Source organism: Heterocephalus glaber, unplaced genomic scaffold, assembly GCF_053883595.1.
Source record: "Heterocephalus glaber isolate CG9 unplaced genomic scaffold, H.glaber_assembly_v1.0 deba00001497, whole genome shotgun sequence".
NCBI classification, from domain to species: Eukaryota; Metazoa; Chordata; class Mammalia; order Rodentia; family Bathyergidae; genus Heterocephalus; species Heterocephalus glaber.
This window is the reverse complement of record NW_028258320.1, coordinates 44,956,661-44,976,459: the sequence shown is the minus strand read 5'-3', so window position 1 is coordinate 44,976,459 and position 19,799 is coordinate 44,956,661. Positions and strand designations below refer to the sequence as shown.

Genomic DNA, 19,799 nt, shown 5'->3' with positions numbered 1-19,799 from the left:
ATTGTTAAAGGGAGTTATGTTAAAATACAATTTATTAAAAGTCAGTCCAAGGTAAATGTGTTTCCAGAGGGAAAGCAAATATTTGCAGAATTGTTCCTAGGGCTTCTGACAAAATTAAAAAGATTTTTGTGAGGGAAGGATATCTTTAGAAGAGAATAAAAAAGGAATGTGGATGCTTCTCAAGAAGCCAAGAAAATCCACAAACTATGGCAGGCAAAGTGGATCTCTGTTAATGGATCTCTGTTATACATAAGCAGAAATAAGACAAAGGGTTAGTCAGACCACCAGAATAAGTACTTGGAGTACAAAGGGTCATTTGAATACCAGAGACTTGAACCAGGGAAAAGATGGAAAAACCAAGATATTATGGTATTAGCCAAGTAGAGCTCTGATAAGAGAGTTTCAGGCCATTCAGGGCACTTAGGAGTTAGGGATCCAGAGAGTCACCAAAGAGTGAGTGAGCCAGAACGGGTAGTGGTCAAGACTGTGAGGCTCATCCTCAGAACTTGAAGAAGGCACAAAAGGTAAGTCACCATGTATGCAATTGAAGCAGATAGGTACTGGGGATTGGGGAAAGACTGATAAGAAGGAGCTAAATTTCCAACCAGGGTGGAGACTGGAACCTGGTATACCCACTGTCAGTTCAAGGTTCAAGGTGAGAAGTGATCACAGCTAGTTTTGAAGTAAGAACTGTGGCTTCAGGTAAGCCCTAAAGTGGTCTGGGATGTGGATGGGAAGTCTGTGGTAGGTTGGCAAAAATGAATCGGTCGGTTCTTTGCAAAGTAGCCCAAAATAAGAGTGTAACTTACACAAAGATGGGAGACCACTAGAGAGCTACTGAATTAACTGCTAACTGCTATCTTCTGGGGGCAGAGCCTGCTTCAGAGATCCAGAGCCCTGCGCAGGGCTCAGTGGTCACAGGAAAGCATTGGATCCATGAATCATCTTCACATTGGTTGACTGGTGCTCATTAGTCCTGCACATGTATGAGAGGGACTGGGAGAGCCCTTACACCAACGAGCACAGAGAAAGGGACTTTACCTTCACGAATGTGATGATTCTGTCACACCTATAAGTCAATGATCTCCAACAGTGGACACAACCGTATGTACTAAGAGCTAAGTGAGCAGTTTGGGTTCTAAGAGCCAGAAGAGAGGTAAGTCTTATGAGAAATCAAGGAGTTAGCCAAGATTTTAAAAGGTGAATGGAACTTAGGTACATGGCCAGAGTATGGAGTATTCATTTGTGGCACTAGGAAAGCATTAGAAAGAATCCAGAAGAACACATGTTTAAGGGATAAGAGGAATTCTGCTGGAAAAAGAAATTTTGAGTGGGAATTAGTGGGAGGTAGGTTTGGGAAAGATAGTTGACCCTGGATTGTTGAGGCTTAGATCATATGACTAAGGAGATGATGGTTTTTTCCCTCAGACCAGTGATATAATTCAGGGAATGTTATAGGGAGAATAGTATCATTGTTGTAGAGGCTGAAATGAAGGGAGAAGAAAACTCAAGTCTCAGAGGTCAAGGAGTCCAGTACAACAGTAGTCCAGACATGTCATGGTGAAGCCTTATTGTGGTAGCACCAATGTGCAGGAAAGGAAAGGTAGAGAGATCACCAAGAAAATTGCAATAAGACATTTTAACTAATTGGTGTGAAGAACAAAGAATTGGGGGAAAGGATTAGACAGACAACTTTAGAGTTTAGGCCAGATAGCTGGAATAGTGAGGACATCAGTATGTTACATAAAGCCAAGAAGAAAATCAATGCAGTATTAAGATGAGAGAGTTGGTTTCAGGTATTTGACTTTTGAAGTGTTGGTTGGGCATCATGTAGGGGATATCCAGAAGATGTTTGGAACTCTAAGACTAGGAGTCACAAAGGAGGCAAGGACTTTTAGAAGCCAATTGTAGTTACCTGAAAAAAGGTAATTGATGTAGCTCTAGGAATAGGTGAAGCCACTCAACCTGGGAGTAGTTGAAAGATTGAATAAGAGGGAATCATATTAAGAAAAAGGAGGGAAGATCATCGGTTACCCATTGGAATGTTGGTTGACATAGAACAGGAGAAGGGGAGAGTGACTGAAAGGACAGTTCAGAGAGATGGAGGGGAATGAGTAATAGAGCAGGGGGAGAAAGTATAAGAACTACTGAAGTGCTCTAGAGAGGTCCAAAAAAGAAACGGCTCCCAGGAAGGGTTTATAGATTTCATAACTGAGAAGTTTTCAAAAACTTTGGAGGTTGCAGGGTGCGTAGCTGGAAATTAGAGTACATGGCAAAGAATCAGAGAATCAAGATTTGACCATGAAAAGGAAGAAGGGAGGGAGGGGGAAAGGAGAGAGAAGACATTCCTAGAGGATTTCACAGGGTCATGCAAAAACTTTTCCAGGTGGAGACCAAGGAAAGGTCTTCAAAGATGGAAGACCAAAATGGGACAAGTGCTAAGAGGTAGGAGACTCAAGGAGAGAGGATGGGCAAGCAAGACCAGTGCAGCCAGAAAGGCTGGAGGGTGAATTTGGAGATAAGAGCTCATGACCTGTCTGAGAAGTAATGGCATTGGGTGAGGTAGGGTCATCATTTGGGGACAGAGATGCTCTCAAAGATGAAAAGACCCAAACCCACAAGTTGGAAGGTGGGTATTTCACCCCCTTCTTGCCACCTCCTTCTCCCTCTTTCATAATCTCTTCCTTTTCTTTTTCTTTACCTCCTTTTCCCAAATATTTCTTCTCCAGAGAGCTTGTTTTCCTTTAAATGCTCATTATTAGAGAGATAAGTCATTATTAGGGGTATCTTCAAAAGTTAATTTTTACATTGATTTATTCATCACAAATATATCAAACCCTTTACCTTTTTCTCTCCAAGACAACAAAAGAAACCATAAACTGTATAATTATGTTGCTTTTTCTGTGCATGTAGCTCTTGGTGGTTTTTTTCCCCCTCCCTTTTGTGTTGTGGCCTATAGTTTTGTAAAGCATTTCTCCATTCTTCTTGAAATGGTCATTAGTAGGATTTGTGAAATTGTATCGCTCCCCATTTCCACACTTCTTAAACTTCAGGAATAAACAAATTATCTAAATACAGTACTATCTTTAAAATGCACTTTTGCGCATTCTTTATCTAAATTGTTGTGTGACTCTCTCTGGATGTGGCAGGGCGCATGAAAGTTTCTGTGGTGAGCCCAGCATGGGGATCTGAGGCCTGGGGAAATGCTGGTGAAAAGCGTGCTGTCCATGTAACTTGGGTGGGGGGGCAATCAGTCACCCTGGGAGCCTGCAGCTGAAGATAAGTGTGAATCAGGAGGCCATCTCCTGACTCCCTCAGAGAAACATGGCTGAATTTACTGGAAGGTGCAAGACCAGAGCATGAGAAAGTACACTGCCCCGAAATCCTCCCCTCCCAAAAAAGAGCACTGCCTTCCACCAGCCCTGGAAGCCTTCCATCCAGGCACCTTGTCACATATCTAAATGAGGATAGGAAAGTGGCTTATCTCTTTTTCTCTCAGCTTGTAACCTCTAAGTAAAAATAAGTCATCTACATTTTTTTTTTTTTTTTTTTAATTTACAGAGCTCAGCAGTCAGCCCCACTCCAGACATTTCTTCAGAGCCTCCTGGATAGTAAGTTACTTCACTTTGTTTACATGAATTAATGCATTAAATGTCAGAAACAGGATGAGAGAGACATGTGTTTTGGACCCAGAGTATTTCATTTATATCTGTCTAGAGACTTTAAATGAAGTGATAAGTAGCAGTCTAATAGCGTCCAAATTATTTTTCTTTTGTTCTCTCTCCTTCCAAATGAATTTTATGACGATTCCTATACTTTGGTAAGTTTTTCCCTCTGTTTATGTCCTTACCTTAGAATATGAGGTTATATGTCTATGTTTAGAATCAAAGTTCTCTACTGTGGATTCTTGTGGGAGGGAGAGTGTAACTTAGGATGGGCTGAAATTGGTGTCAAGATAGAGGGACAGACGGTGTTGGGGTTGAGTCCCTGGGCCGGACCTGCCGTGCAGAAAGTGAAGTTAAGAGGGGACCAACTTACTTGATTCTCAGATAGATGTGGATTTGTTTCCCTGTATTGTTAGTACCCTGAAAGCATGATGCATGCTCTCTCCATTTACTTCATGAAGTAACCACCAGCCTCCTGTCCTGCATCCCAAAACTACTGAGAATCCTCTACCAGATTGCCTTTCTCAGTACTTTGGTGTGGAACTATTGTCTCAGGTGAAGATTTTCAGTGCTATCCTTACCCAATTAGATACATGATAAATAGAAAACATTTCATCTTATACAAATAGGTCCTAACTGAGCCGCCTTATACCATGTCTCATGTTAGTACCTCATGTGACCCTTCTGCTGCCATATACCTGAGTTGCACTCTTCTATTATTCTAATTGTTTATAATTTATAAACTCCTTAAGGGCAAGGCCTTCCATGTACATGGTACCTGGCACATATAAATTTGGGAAAGGAGCTGATGTGGGCAGGAGTATTTCTGTATCCTTTCTCCATCATACTTACAGCTCATTCTTTGAAATATGAGGAGGAATAGCACAGTGGTTACTACTCCAGTGGGGTCAGAATACCACAGTGAGAAAATTTGCTGAGTTTATGGGGTTTTTTGGACAAATAGTGTGGTCATTTGGACATGTTCTACTGTACCTTGCTTGCCAGAGCAAGTACTTAGCAGGAGGAGTTTCACTTGAAAGTCAGCTAGGATTTGGGTATTTCAGTGGAAAAAAATGGAAAAGCTTTCATCTTTTTGGGGTAGTGATCAAAAGCTCTAGCCAGATCCATTATTTTAATTTTTCTACTGTAAATATGTGTGCTTCATGATCAATATACCCAAAGAAGAAATTTAAGAGATATATTAAGATAGCAACTAGAAGGAAAAGTTACCTGCCTTAGAGAATAGTTCCTACCTTGGAGAAGCAGGATATAAATTCTCTTGCATTCACTGCAGGAGTGTTGACCAAGTCACCAATATGATGCAGAAGAGTCAGGGAAGAAATGTAGCATCAGGACCGCCCCCCCCCCCCCCGCCCATACTTTTTCCCTCCATGCTGGGCTCTAAGCCCACTCTATTAAAGAACTTCCAGTAGAATTGTGCCTTTACCTATAAGGGTGGCAAATAGGGCATAGGTCTTCTAGGTCCCAGAGATGTGCTTTCAGGGATGAAAGTGACCAGGTGACCTTAGACTACCTGAAGATAAAGGACTTCCTCCTGGTCCCAGCAATTCTCCTTGGCCCTCAAGGCTGCCTGTTTGCTTTTAGCTTGTCATTTTGGCACTCCTGACTGTACAGTGCCTGATTGGACTTTTAAACCAGATTGCTTCTTCCCCTTGGTGTTTCAGAATTGCCCAGTATTAACCATTTCCTCACCCTTATCTCCCTCAAATGCACAAAACATAAAGGACTGCGTCCAGGCATAGTGGCAGCTAAGTGAATTCCTTAGTTCTGCTGGGCTAAGACACAATGCTAGTTATTGTAATAGGGATGTAGATATAATCCCTTAAGAATTTGGGGGCAACACACACACTCACACAAAATGAGTGTAAATGAAAGGGCAAAGTAGCAAATAAGTGAAATAGACTATAAGCATTAAAAGTGTTTAGAAGATAGGTTGGGAGTAGAGCACTTACCTAGATGTGGGAAGCCCTAGAGGTTCAATTGACAGTACCACACCAAAAACAAAACAAAAGTTTGGAAGAGAAAGCTGCCATGGACTGTCAATGTTAGGAGCACAAATCTCAAATAAAATAATTGCAAATTTGTTGAGCACTTACTATGTACCAGACCCTATGCTTAACATTTTGTTTTACCTTGTATCACTGGCTATTACTTCTAATATTCTTTGTAAAGATGAGGAAATGGGCACACTGAGGCAATGTGATGCCCCCTTTTCTACAGCTAGTAGGAGTGTTCTGATTCTAATTTGGTAATTAGCAGAAGACATAGTTTCCCTGGTTTTGAGCTATTATAAAACAATACAAACAACTATTTGTAATACTGGGTTAGTAAGACTGAAAGGGACTAAGTATAAAGCACTTAGAATAGTAAAGTGTTTTTAGACTCCGTGATTGTCCATAAATATATTTGATATGTTGATTTACCAACCACTCTTATGTGTCTCATTGAAATGGGTCTCTAAAAACTTCTGTTTTGCAGCCATAGCCAGCTCTTCTGAAATACTTGGCAGGAAATGATGAGTCATTTCCTTGTGCTTTTCTCCTCTTTGGGGTTTTTTCAGTAATCAGGCTTGGTGTTCTCCCATTTTATCCAAATATGTAAGATTTTCCCATATTTGGGATTAGTGAAGAAGCAGCCCAAGCGGGGTGCCTGGCCCAAAGGGAAGAATGCAGTAAATGCCTGCTGGACAAATGAATGGATCTATAAATCTTAATAACTGGAGTCCAGTTTACTTAGCACCGAGGAAAACACCTTGCACACTGAATCTGGCCCCTTTCACTGATGAATGAGGATAACATATTGAAGGAAATGTTGGCTGCATTGACCTAAACCAAGGAAAGAAGAAAGAGCAGTCACAGATGGCCTAGGTTCACAATTTTGTGGCAACTGGAGAAGTGATATTATTTTAAACTCACTTTCATGTCTAGGACAGATTGCAGTTTGTCAATTAATAAATTGATTAGCATTAATTATGTGCTACAGTATTAAAAGAACTTAGGAACAGGGAGGAAGAAATTCACCCCTAGTTTCAATATCCTAATACAGTGACCCATCATTGCTTCAAATATACTTTTTATAGTTACCTTCACAGTGTTTGTCCAATTCTGTATGTTATCTACCTAAAATTATCATGTATAAATTAGTAGTGAAAGCTACTGATTATTTTCATCATTGCCTACCATTTTAGCATTGACCAGCACCAATACCTTCTTTGCCTAACCAAAAGCTTTTTACTCAGTTTGACCAGCAGGTGGCACTCTAGGACAAGCTAGTTCCTGGATGGTACACCAGAATGCTTTCTCTCCTTGACCTGATTTAAGAACAATACACAAATCATAACTTGAAAAATTGTATGAAACATTCAGAACTCCCCTGGGCAAAATATGTCAGAAATATGTAGGCATTTAATTAGAATAATTTACTCACCAATATTTGTTGAACAACCATGCTAAGTACAAGACAAATAAAGATTAATAAAATAAACTGCCTGCCCACAAAGGGTTCAGATGTAATCTATGAAAAAGATTTGTAAATAACAGCCAGCATCTAGTGTGGTAAATGCAGTGAGGGGATCATAAAGTAAGTGAGCACCTCTTATTTTGTGGAGGAGGAAACATAGACTTTATACAGCAGCACATAAAATCTGAATAGCGGTAACATATTACATATATTAAAAATAAAATTTTCTTGCAGTATGCAAGGTTATGAGATGAAACATCTAGAGTGTCGTCTAGATTTGCTCCCCTAAAGCTACAATTAATAATTTCTTTTCCCTTTCCTCCCTGAAATCAGAAAATAGGTTTGAACAGTAAATACAAGCTTCATGAAGGTGGAATGTTTTTGTTTGTTTTGTTACCAGCCAACTCTCTTCTACCTAGGAGTGATTGACATGTAGTAGATGCTCAGTAAGTATTGAGTTGTAGATTGATAGAATGAGATCTTTTCTAGAAATGTCACCAGCAGTGATTTATAGAGGTGATTGGAAGGAGTCAGGGCTGGAGACTGGAGAAGTGATGCTTGCTGCAGGGTTGTAGATGAGGCAGTAACCAGGGAGATAAAGAGAAAGATTATTAATGTGGGCTCTGTCAAGGACAGACAGGAAGCAGGACTTTGTGTCTGCTTAGATTTGAGGAGTACGGGTGGGAGAAAGGGACTGATTCAGTAGGCTTTCTGGCTTCAGTGATGGGAAGTGGCAGAACAGAGCTAGGTTTGATTTGGAATGTGTTGGATTTAAGATGCCTGAGGAAAATCCAGGTGGAGATACATAGAAAGCAAGTGAATGTATGTGTTTGGGGCCCAAAAGAGACATCTGTATAGTTAACTGATTTGCAGGTAGATTTCTTGGATACTTTTATCATGCCCATTAGTTCTGCAAATGAGAGAAATTGAGGCTGCAAGAAAGAACCTGTTTGCAAGTTTTTAAATGATATAAGCTTTCCTCAGCTGATCCACATTCCTGTTGGAGTCAGGCTAGAATCTGGTTTTCCAAGACCCTGTCCACTATCTCCAGAGCCCGAACAACTGGCACAACTGGAAGCAGTTGGCCTTAGAAAGACTGCTCTGGTCTCTCACTTTGTTCTTCTGGGGAGTATATTTTTGTTGAATTCTCCTGAAACTCAGCAGGCAGTTCTGCCCAGAGGCTGATTTCTCTATGTTGTCTCCTGGCTTGCTCTGTGTGAACCCAAATCTGGGTCAACCCAGGCTGCTCAGAACTGAGCTTCTGAATTTGGCTTGTTTTGTTGTGATAGCAGTAGCTGCTAATCCTCACTGTCCCTTTCTCAATTAGTGGAAGGCCAAGGGTACATTTCTCTTCTCAGCAAGGGCCTTGGGCAGATGACTTCACTGGTCCTCAGTTTCCTCCTTTGAACAATGAAACAAGCAAAATCTTTTTCTAGCATTAGGAAACTCAAGATACATTTGAAAATGTTGTTCCAGAGCTCTTATGTATTGTTTTTAAATGTTACACATCTGGAAAAAGCATTGTTTTGCTCACTTTGGTATCAGAAAGAACATTGGCTGTAGCCACTCCATTCTGAGATTTCCTGAATGCTGGTTTGTCTTTCCGTGGGAAGCAAGAAAAAACAGTGATACTGGGTGGAATCCAATCAGACAGTGGCTGGCTGAGTGGTGAGTCCTGAGGTGGAGGGAAGTGCAAGAACAATGGCCAGTTATGGCTGAGAGTCTTAAGAGGGTGAAGATGAGCTCGGGAGTGTAGGTAGGAAGCTCTTACCAAGGCTGAGGCAATTCACCAGACAGCAGGGGCAGCAGGGGCAGCAGGACAGAAGCTGCTTCTAAGGCACTCTCCAATGCTGAAGGGATTATACAAAAGAGGGAAAATTTGGTATTATACCAAAGGACAAAGTCAGAAAATGCAACCAAAGGGAAGGAGATGGACAGAGAATGAGAAATTTAGAAAAAGAGCAGGTTTATTTTTATTTGGGAAATTCAAAATTAAAGCAGTTTAGATGAGCTTGCATTTTTAAAAATAGACAGCTAGTGCCAAAACCTGGCACACCACCATTGGAATCCCTATGCTCTGGCTCTTCTCAGTCAGAACACTGGGGTGATCTATGAACATCCACTACAGACAAAAGCTGGCAGCTCAGAGTTGCATGGGTGGCAGCTCATGTCCTCAGACCTGGCCACTGAGCCTGGGAAAGCTAACCTTTGTCTCTAGGGGTAGGGGTCTTTCCCTCAGGTAGGGATAAGGGGTACCAGTGAGAACAGCTAGCGTAAGCCCGGATTATCCTGATTCCCTGAGGTCCACCTCTTTCCACCATGGTGATGATTCTGAGTTACTGATGTCAGGAGCCAGGAGTCCCTAAGTAAGTTTTATACTTGAAGAGGAATGCATAAATTCATAATTTCACATGTCAAGACATACCCTTAATCAGCTTGTGTATGTCAGTTTTACTTTCAGGAAACGATCTTTTATTCTTTCAACAAGTATGTATTGAGTACATTCCTGAACTGTATAGTCCAATGGGCTCCTTCAAATAAGGGCACAGACTGGGGAGAGAGACTGGTGTCATCCTGGCACCTCTCCCTGTGAGAGGTGAACCTCACAGGCTGCTCTGTAGACTCACTTCATTTGCATGCCTTTGTGTTTTCAATTTTTGAGAGTTTTCTTTTCTCTTGGATTCCCAGTAATGTTTTTCTATTGTCTGAGGAAGAGAAGGAAATTATTTGATCTCTTTACCTAGGCCAGAGAGCAAAGGAAGGAACTGGGGGAGCCTTGACCCCCTGAAATTAGGTCTGTAAAGCCCTTGGCCAGTAGTGGGCACAAGATAAGGACTAATTAGTGGCAGCTGCTACAAGGAGTATTACCCATGCTAGAAGTAACAGTGTTAGTGTTGCTTAACCATTCTAAGGCGCAGACATCACTGTGCTCCAACAGAGTCTCTGCCTCCTTTCCTTTTGGACTCCTAGGTTCTGGTGCTGCTTGTTCCCTGATTGGTGACTCTCGCTATTTGCTGCCTGGTGTGCATCCTTGCATATGGGCCCTGCAGTTCCCAATTAGTAAAAGTACCTACTAATTCCCTGATGTCCTAAGGGAATTTAACAAGGTGGGATCAGGGAAAGGGGACAAAAAAAGCTTGGAAGATGAACTGAAGGGCCAATTTTACCCTTGAGAACATTATCTGTCCATGGCATCCGATATTGTGAATGCTCAGTCCATTCTGGGGTCTAGGCAAATCCTGTAGCAGGCTGCAACAGCCCTATGTTGGGTGCCCAAATCTGCTGTCAGCTGGTATAGGTCCTTACCTTTAGAAATAATGGAAATTAAAACTAAAACACACATTTATAGGAAAAGCTTTCATTAGAAAGTAAGAGAAAATGGTAAAGGACTTTAGCTTGAGGACCTGGCAAAGATCAGGTCGGCCCTTGACAAAGAAGGGTAAGAATGACAGGAAAGGACTGCAATTTGAACAGATGGAAGAGGCACAATCTGGTGAAGGGGCTAGGATTAGCTGGTGGGCTGGGGTCCAGTTGATCATTATCTCAGTCCTGCTTTCTTAGTTCTGGAATCCTTGTGTCATGAAGGGCAGTTCTGATCCAAGGAAATGAGTGTCTCTGTGATGGTTTCACTCAAGTGGACCTCTGCTTTTTCCTGGAATCCAGGTGATCACAGTAGATGGTTAGAACAGTGGCTGGAGGCTTCTGGGTGTAGTTGGATATCCCTGTAAATGTCTCATCTTGGTGTCCTCTGTCCTTAGGGGGCTGACATCATATAAATTCAGGGCTAATCAACCTTGTTTTTCCAACTTTTAGACACTCTCTAAATAATCAACATATCCATTTGGAGGGCTGAGAAGGGATTTGACCCAAAAACTTATAGTAACACAGGATATAAAATAAAGGTCAAACTTAGTCCTGTTTTTAATTACCTATTGGGCATCTGTAGGCCCAAGTGAAGAGTCATGGCTTTTAGCAGAAATGGCTTTTAAGTCCCTGGCTGTCCTAGAAGAAAACAAACATCATGCTTTTAATGAGTAGCAGGTAAGGACCCAGGACACTTCCTGTCCCCCATCCATATGGTGGTCTCTGACTATGTCATGACTGTGTCAATAATGTAAGTGGAGCTCTATAGAAAGTTTCTATACCACCAAGGAAGCAGTGCCTCACACACTTCAGGAGCCAGAGGGAGTATAAAGATGCACCTGCTTCACTTATGTCATTGACCTTCTATCTAAAGCAGCTGCTGAAACTCAAAATATAAATGAAGAGCAAAATAAAAGATACATAATAGGAAGTAGGGAGATAGATCTTTCTCAAATGGGAAAGAACCAAGAGTTGGAGGGAGGGGAAAAGAAGGGGAGGAGAAGTGGATAAAAAAGGAATTAATATGTGTTATGTACATGTACCAAATCTCCACGAGGGATGTAATCATTATGTACTGCAGGCATTTACTAATGAAAAACAAAAATTGAGGAAAAAAGTAAAAATACAACTAATGTTTTGTATCTTGGAAAAAAAAAATAAAACTGCTGAAAGTATGACCCATGTGGAATCTGATGGCATAGTTTGGATTCCAGCTCTTTCATCCTGCTAACCTGGCCTTCTTGCAGGCTTTCCCAATCTCTCAGTGCTTCATTTTCTCATCTGAAAAGTGGCAGGAGTCAGACTGTGTGAGAATTAAAGATTTATCCTCAGGCACTTAGCATTGTACCTACCACATAAGACATCTCAGCAGGTGGCACATAGACTTACTGCCATCATTATCTGTGACCATGGGAACTCAGAGGCCCCAGTTATGCATAGAAGGAAGGGCTAGCTTTGTGGAATGTAACCAAATTCCATCATTGATGGATAGTAGAGAGAACAATAGATGTGTGATTCCCTTTAGAGTCTAGGTAAAGGGAATGTGGGTTTCCACTTTTATTATTCTTTAAACTTTTCTATGCATTTGACATATTCATAGTAAAAATATTGGGGTGAAGGAATTCCATCGGGCTGAAGATCTTCAGAGCTGATAAATCTGTAACAATATTAGTGAATCAAATTCAGTAGGATTAAAAACAACCTAGAAGAAGCCTATGTACTTTTGTGAAAAAGAGGTTATTGGCTACTCTGAGAAGAGTGCATGTACCTATGTCGATGTTAATGTTTCACTAGGCGAAACTGTGAAAAAGTGGGTTTAGGGGAAGGGAGAGGCTCAGTGACTAAGTACTTTTTATTTTTTTCTATGCTCTACTTCATTGCAAAAAGAACTTGTGGTAATGAAAAATACCTAGACTATAACAAGATAAAAATATACGAAAGACATAAATGGGCAATGGTTTATGCATATAGTACATGTCATAAGGTTCTGAACAAAAACTTTGAAAAATGAATGCAAAATTTGGCTCTGATGCTGGGAATAGTGTTATGTACCTGTAGTCCTAGCTACTCAGGAAGCTGAGGATCACTGGAATCCAGGAGTTTGAGGCCAGCCTGGGCATTGTAGTGAGTGTAGTGAGATCCTTTCCCTTGGTGATGGTGGTGGAGCTTATCTGTGATAACAAGAGCAAATAAGAGCACACAGAATTCCAGGTTCAAATTTTATTTGGTTGCTGATTTTTCTAGTCATCCAAAATGGCTAGGCCTCTCTTTTTCATTGCTGGTATTACTGTTCTGTCAGGCAAAGCACTCATGTAGAATAATTTAGACAAATAAACCAAGTAGTGGACTTTTAAGTTCCCAATAGAGGCTACCTGCATGTTGGATCCATGTCCCCACTACCCATGTCCTTTACTGTACCACCTTGTGTGCAGCACGGGGTGCCCAGGCATCTCCCATACCTTCCTTCACCCTCCTTCCAGCCACCACCCCCCGACTCACCCTCCACAGGCAGTGTTTTATAGTTATTCTTTTAAAGCACAAGTGCACTCATTTCAGCTATAGTGACTTTTTGTTTAAACAGATTCCTGAGCAGTCAAGACTCCATTCGCTTGTCTTTGTAGATGCCTATGTTGAAATCAATGCTTTTCAGAAAGGACAGTGTTTGTTTAGGATGTCAGGAAGTGTGTTCTTTGTCCTTAGCTGGTGATGTGATTTTTAGAAACATGGTAAAAAGGCTAACTACTGTTCTTATTCCCCCCTTCTCTCTTTCTTTTAAAATTACCTTGTTCATAGTATATATTCTTCCAACTTCCACGCAGTGAAGAGGGAATCAGATGGGGCTCCAGGGGATCTCGCTAGCTTGGAAAATGAGAGGCAGATTTATAAAAGTGTCTTGGAAGGTGGTGACATCCCTCTTCAGGGCCTGAGTGGGCTCAAGCGACCCTCCAGCTCAGCTTCCACTAAAGGTAATTAACAGAGTGAAGCCTAGCAAGCCTCTGTCTCCCACACACATCCAGGTCGGCAGTGGGCAAACTCCAGCACCTGGGACAAGCTCTGCCTTGTTCACCTCCACATCCAGGCCTTGGAGCCCTCTTGTGTCCTCCCCACCCATTTTCTCGCCGGCCATTTTTCTTTCTAGTGTTAATGGTTTCCCATCCTCTGAACCCCAACCTTGCTCTCCTTGAAGCATCCCTCTCTCTTTTGTTCTAATTCCCTTCTCTAGAAATTACCTGAGCTTCAGCCTTTCCTAACTGGCAGGGTGGCCATTTCTTTCGTTGCATCTTTGCACCTGCTTTGCAGCACAGATTATTTTGCTTCTGGACATCAACTGGAATTTTTTGAAAGCCCTATGACAAATGAGCATGTTACCTCTCCCTTTTAAAATTTTTATTTATTAGCAGCTTTCAGCTTTAACCTAATGGGTCTGTTTATTTTATTCTGCATGCTTACCAGTGGATCGTAAAGGTGGGAATGCTCACATGATTTCTTCATCTTCAGTTCATAGCCGAACATTTCACACTAGCAATGCATTAGGCCCTGGGTGTAAACACAAGAAGCCCCTGTCAGCTGCGAAAGCCTGCATTTCAGAGATCCTTCCTTCCAAATTCAAACCTAGGCTCTCTGCTCCCAGCGCTCTTTTACAGGAACAGAAGAGTGTCCTGTTGCCCTCAGAGAAGGCTCAGAGCTGTGAGAATCTTTGTGTTTCTGTTTCTCTGAATGATTCCAAAAGAAGCTTCCCCCTCCAGGTGGGGGGAAGCATTGAGAACTTGCTCATGCGCTCCCGGCAGGATTACAACAGCAAATCTAGCAGCACCATGAGCCTCCAGGAGTATAGCACCAGCGCCCGGAGGCCCTGCGCTCTCTCCAGGAAGGCTGGGTTGCAGTTTACCATGTTCTACCGGGACATGCACCAAATCAACAGAGCCGGCTTGTCCCTGGGATCCATCTCCTCCTCAAGTGTGCGGGATCTTGCCTCCCTCTTTGAAAGGAACAGCCTGGCATTGGCCAGGGGTGAGCTGGGGCCCAGCCAGGAGGGCTCAGATCACATCCCCAAGCATACTGTTTCTTCTCGAATCACTGCTTTTGAGCAGCTCATTCAGCGGTCCCGGTCCATGCCATCCCTGGACCTGTCTGGCAGGCTGAGCAAGTCCCCCACACCTGTGCTGCCCAGGAATGGACTGACCTCAGCCCGCTCAGCCGAGTCCCTCCTTGAGTCAACTAAGCTCCGTCCCAGGGAGATGGATGTGATGAGCACCAGTGGTGTCTATGCTGCCCCCACATGTAGCAATATAGCAGACCACACTTTGGGCTTCAGGGGCCTCATGCCTTCTGAGCCCCTCTCTACCTGCTCAGATGAGCTGGACCACTTATCAAACATCTCCAGTGATAGCAGAGAGGGCAGCAGCAGCAGTATTCATGGAGACTTCCCCAAACATCGTCTCAACAAGTGTAAAGGGACATGCCCTGCCTCTTATACCCGCTTTACCACCATCCGGAAGCATGAACAGCAGCAGTCCTCTAGGCAGCCAGACTGGCGCTTGGATTCCAGGGGGGACAAGAGCGCCCTCCTAAGGAACATCTACCTGATGAGCCCCCTCCCCTTTCGGTTGAAAAAGCCCCTCCAGCACCACCCCAGACAGCCTTCCCCTGCTGGTTCCTCAGGCTTCCTGGTGGGCCAGAGGCCAGACCTCCCCAGTCAGCCCCATCAGGACCAGGTGCCCTCTTCAGGGAAGCCCTTGGTTCCCACTCGCCTGTCTTCCTGGCACACCATGGCCAGGCTTAGCCGCAGCTCAGAACCCCCTAAGGAAAGACCTGTGGTCCTGGAGGACTGCTCAAGGGCCATTAATAATGGGGACTCTGTGCCATACTCAGACCACGGCCTGGACAGAAACAACAACCCTCAAAGTAAACTGGCACCATCCCTTCGAGGTGGCATTTTGTGTGTTTATCAGTCTCACCTCCCCCGTCTTTACTTTGCTTGCTTTGTCTCTTCCTCCTCTGTGCCTTTGGTACTCATTTTCTGCTCTGTCCTTTGTTTACTTGTTTGTTTTGCTTGGCAATTAACCATGGCTCATAGTGGCTGCGCTTCTTTAAAAACAAAGCCCCATGTCATTTAGACTAACCACCAAACTGTGTTTCGAAAGAAAAATTGGCCATTTAGCTCATCTAAGAAATGTGTTCATTTGAACTCTCAAACCCCTTGTTGTTTGCGCCAGTCCCTGACCTACCTGTGGTTTTTTGAGAGGCAGCCTTTCTCTGTGGCCCTGTGTGTGTGAGTGTACAGTTTGTCCCTAAAAAACCTGCACGTCTCTTTGTAGGGACATTTAAAGAATGTCCTCTCCTTTTGCCTTTTGATGAGTTTCTTTGTGTTTAACTAGTTTGCAAGTAACTCCAAAACTCAGGGTGGGAGGGTGGATTGAATTTTTTTCTTCAGAATTTGATTATTGATCATTGATCAGCAACAACTATAAATGTTTGATATTTATACCAGAAGAAAGGTGAAATCTTTTTCTAACCTGGTTTTCCACTAAACCTTTGTCTGCTTTAACTCTACTCTGTTGTTTTGAAGATTCAGAATCACCAAGACATTTTATACCAGCTGATTACATGGAATCCACAGAAGAATTTATTCGAAGACGTCATGATGATAAAGAGGTAAATTTCATCATTTAAATCTCTTAGCTCTTATGCAGAAAACGAGCATAAAGAAAGTAAACATTCTAGACACCAGTCAGAGAAGTAACAAAGCCCAGTGATTGGAAGTAAAGATTGAGGTTTTCATGGTGACTTTTTATAGGACATAGGCTCTGTCATTTCTCCTTTAATTTACTTTTTTAAAAAAATGAGACTGATTTCCTCACAGGTTCTCAGTTACAAATGCCCAGCCAGCACTGCTGCAAAGGAGATATAAAAAGAGATAGTCACTACTGCACTTAATGCCTCATAAGCTGGGAGCTAAAGTTCACCCATTCATTCCTTCTCCCACCTCTCTCCCCAGTGTTCTGTAAAGTAATTTACCCACTCTATCTCCATTCCTGTCCACCCTTCTATTGGCACAAAGCATAATTCAAATTGGGAAGGATGCAGTAGGAAAAAGAGAAAAGTGACAAATAATAATGACCATGATACATTTTATAAAACAATTTGAGGAAATTGCCTATAACTGTTACTTTAATTAGAAATGGAGATGTCCCCATAAGTTCTGGTAAGTCCCAGTTAAAAACTGCAGAATCTGGGTATATACTTGTAGCTACTGAAATGTCTGTTCAGTGGTGTGACTGACAAGTCTAGAAAAGTGTCTGTTCTCCCACGGATCTACACATCAGCCATTGAATGGGCAAGATCACAAGCCTCTGCTATGATAAAGTCTCATGAAGCATATTTTCTTGGCTTCATTTTCCCAGGTAAAGGGTTCTTGTCCATTAAACAAGCTCATTGCCTGTTTTCCTGTAAGGAGAAACTATTTTGAGTTAAAAGATGGAAGAATTGTTTGGAAATGATGGCAGTTCATATTCACAACTTGGTCCCAACCTCTTTTTCTGTCTTGACTCATTCCAGAGTTTAGGTGGAATTTCCTTAAGGATTTAGGATAATGTTGACCTTGAGGAAAACTATATGATTATAATCATTGCTGCCAGATAGACAAAAGACAAAAAGAAATGAGTAGACTCCTAGTCTCCAAGCACAAACACTACTCACTGCACTTCTCCGTGGAAAGAAGCAAGAGGAAGTATTTGATATACAAAGTTTTTTCTAATAAGGAAATACAAAACTCACTAATAATTGTTCACTAGGACACAGAATAGATTCATTTCTATAGCTATTTCTTAAATATTTCCTATCACCAAGATACAAGATACCTATGTATGTAGGTCTAAGCTGCCATGATAAAGAAGATGAAATTCAATTTTAGTAGTAAAATCCTAGTATTTAACGTGGAAGGTATTGTGGTAGAATTCTTACCTATATGGGGGCATATTTTACTTGATTTAACAGTTGACATATTAGAAGTTGCACACAGAATGTGAGCAACTTGGTTCCTGAATGATGCCAGCTCGTAAATCCTAAAATTGTTGGTGTCTCTACTTACGTTTTTTGGCTTATGTGGTTAAACTGAAGGCCTGATGGATTTAATGAGGTCAGATTTAAGCAGTAGGTTGTGAACTTACTCCTTTTGATGTTGGCTTCCACTGATGTTGCTTAACCTTGGCCAAAGCACTGAAGGTTTTTAGCAAGGACATGTGGCAGCCTCAAGCTCAAGTCCATTCCTACTGCTACAGGAAGGACTCACTTCCCAGCTGAGGGGGTGTCAGTCTGAACTTTTTATGCAAAGTCTTTTTATTAACGCTAATTATAATAGCTTTTCAGAAAATGAGAACATGTCAGTCCCAGAAGGATCATTAGTGGTAATCTAGCCAACTCCTTTGTTTTACCCAGGAAAGGACCATAGCAAAGTAGTGGCTTGACCAAGGCCACCTAGCAAGTTAACTTATACCAGAGGCAGAACTAGGAATCAAGGTTCCAAGTTTCTGGGTGCCGTGCTTTGCAAAGCACTGTTTTTTTCTTTTTACATTTAATCTTTTTTGTTTTTGTTTTTGTTTTTGTTTTGATTTTTAAGACAAGGTCTCTATGTACTCCAGGCTGGGCTGGAATTTGCAGTGATCCTCCTACATCAGCCTCTCTCAAGTGCTGGAATTATAGGCATGTGCCACACCAGACTCTCATTTAATCTTTACATTTTACTGTGCCCTAGAAATCTCATAGCCTCTGATAAGTTATTTGTAGACCCTGGAGAAAAATTGGAACCACTAACCCTTGGGGCTAGATATCACATGAGACACTTAATTGCCTGCTGGAAAAAGACTAATGTTTTTGAACATACTAAGAATTTTAAATTCTAGTTAGTGCTTTTCTATAAGGAACTTTAATCCTAGGAATATAAGACTACTATGGTAAAAGGAAACACATTAAAATATTCTGTAGGCCATTTCAATAGGCATTGAGGGCATTTGATAAGAAGCAGCATTATTTGATTATTTCAAAAGGCCTTTCAAAATAGAAATACACTTGATCTTAGCCAAAAGGCTGAGAAGCAATTCAAAATAGAAATAGGTAACTATTTTATTAATGCATTCTAGATAGCATTATTCTTAGTTTATATTCTACACCATTCCCTAAACTCAACTTCATTTTGCCTAATGGAGAATAGTTCAATAAGACAGTAAGGTTCTCTGTCAGCCATGTATGTAGCCTTTTGTGCATTTCCTAAGGCCTCCCAAAAAATTGTGCCTAGGGGGAAGGCTGGCTGGCCAAAGAGAAAGGATACTTTAGCTTCTAAATAAGCAGCTCCACTCTGAAGAATCTATTAGAGTAATAGACAGGGGAAGCACAAAAATGACCTGGTTGTCAGATAAGTGAAATACCATAGCTGACTGCATAGGTGTGATGTGGGCAGGAGGAATCAGTCAGACCTGCTCCTGCCCTGAACTACACTTTGGGGATATATGGCTGCCTGAGGGGGGAGGGATGGCATACCCTCCTGGTGCCTGCCCAGCATGCTGTAGTGCCCTGGCTGTGCCCTTGGGTGACCTGACCTTGTTTCCTGGGTTTCTTTTGGACAGTCCTCTCTCCTTCCTAGAGTGTGCAGGATGGTTATGATGGGAGCACAGAAGTTGTAGGCAGAAGACTCTGACATCTGACCCTGAAAGTCTCCTACCTGTTCACCCAGCACCTTCTTCCTTAGTTACTTTTGTTGGCAGCTTTCAAATACTCTAGACCCAATAATTCACTGCCCATTTTATGCAATTTCATGGCAGAAACTTTTAGCGGACCAGAGACGACTTAAGCGCGAGCAAGAAGAGGCCGACATTGCAGCTCGACGCCATACGGGCGTCATTCCGACGCACCATCAGTTTATCACTAATGAGCGCTTTGGGGACCTCCTCAATATAGACGATACTGCAAAAAGGAAATCTGGGTCAGAGGTCTGTTTTGGTCGCCTCAAACTGCTGCTTGACCCAAAGCAATATTTGTCTCCCTTCAGCATTGCCCTCTGTAGGCCAATTTAGTTCTCCAAACAGCACCTGTCATCTTGGCTTCCCTTAGCCTTGCTTCGGCTGGTGAATGGACACAAGCCCCATTATGTCCTGTGCTCTGTATGTTCAAGCATGCCTGGCTGTGGGACCGGGATCTGCTGGCGCACACCCCTCATGCATGCTTAGAGTGTGTCAGCTGCCTCCATGAGTCCAGTCTCTCCATCCTGCATTTATCATGATACTGTGTTGCCTGTGC

At 42.3% G+C, this 19,799-nt stretch overlaps 1 protein-coding gene across 50 annotated transcripts in view; it reads left to right on the top strand.

Annotated features, from left to right (window-relative positions):
- The window catches only part of Sorbs1 (sorbin and SH3 domain containing 1), a 227,839-nt gene that overhangs the window by 180,282 nt on the left and 27,758 nt on the right, over window positions 1-19,799 (top strand). For 46 of the 50 annotated variants that reach the window (XM_087184994.1, XM_087184975.1, XM_087184962.1 and 43 more), the window contains 4 exons: window positions 3,562-3,611; window positions 13,302-13,474; window positions 16,078-16,163; window positions 19,325-19,492. In XM_087184994.1, the coding sequence (XP_087041120.1) occupies window positions 3,562-3,611; window positions 13,302-13,474; window positions 16,078-16,163; window positions 19,325-19,492 (477 nt within the window). Of the gene's footprint in view, window positions 1-3,561; window positions 3,612-13,301; window positions 13,475-13,961; window positions 15,438-16,077; window positions 16,164-19,324; window positions 19,493-19,799 lie in introns of all 50 variants that reach the window. The other 4 variants (XM_087184996.1, XM_087184997.1, XM_087184960.1 and 1 more) reach the window with 2 other exon arrangements.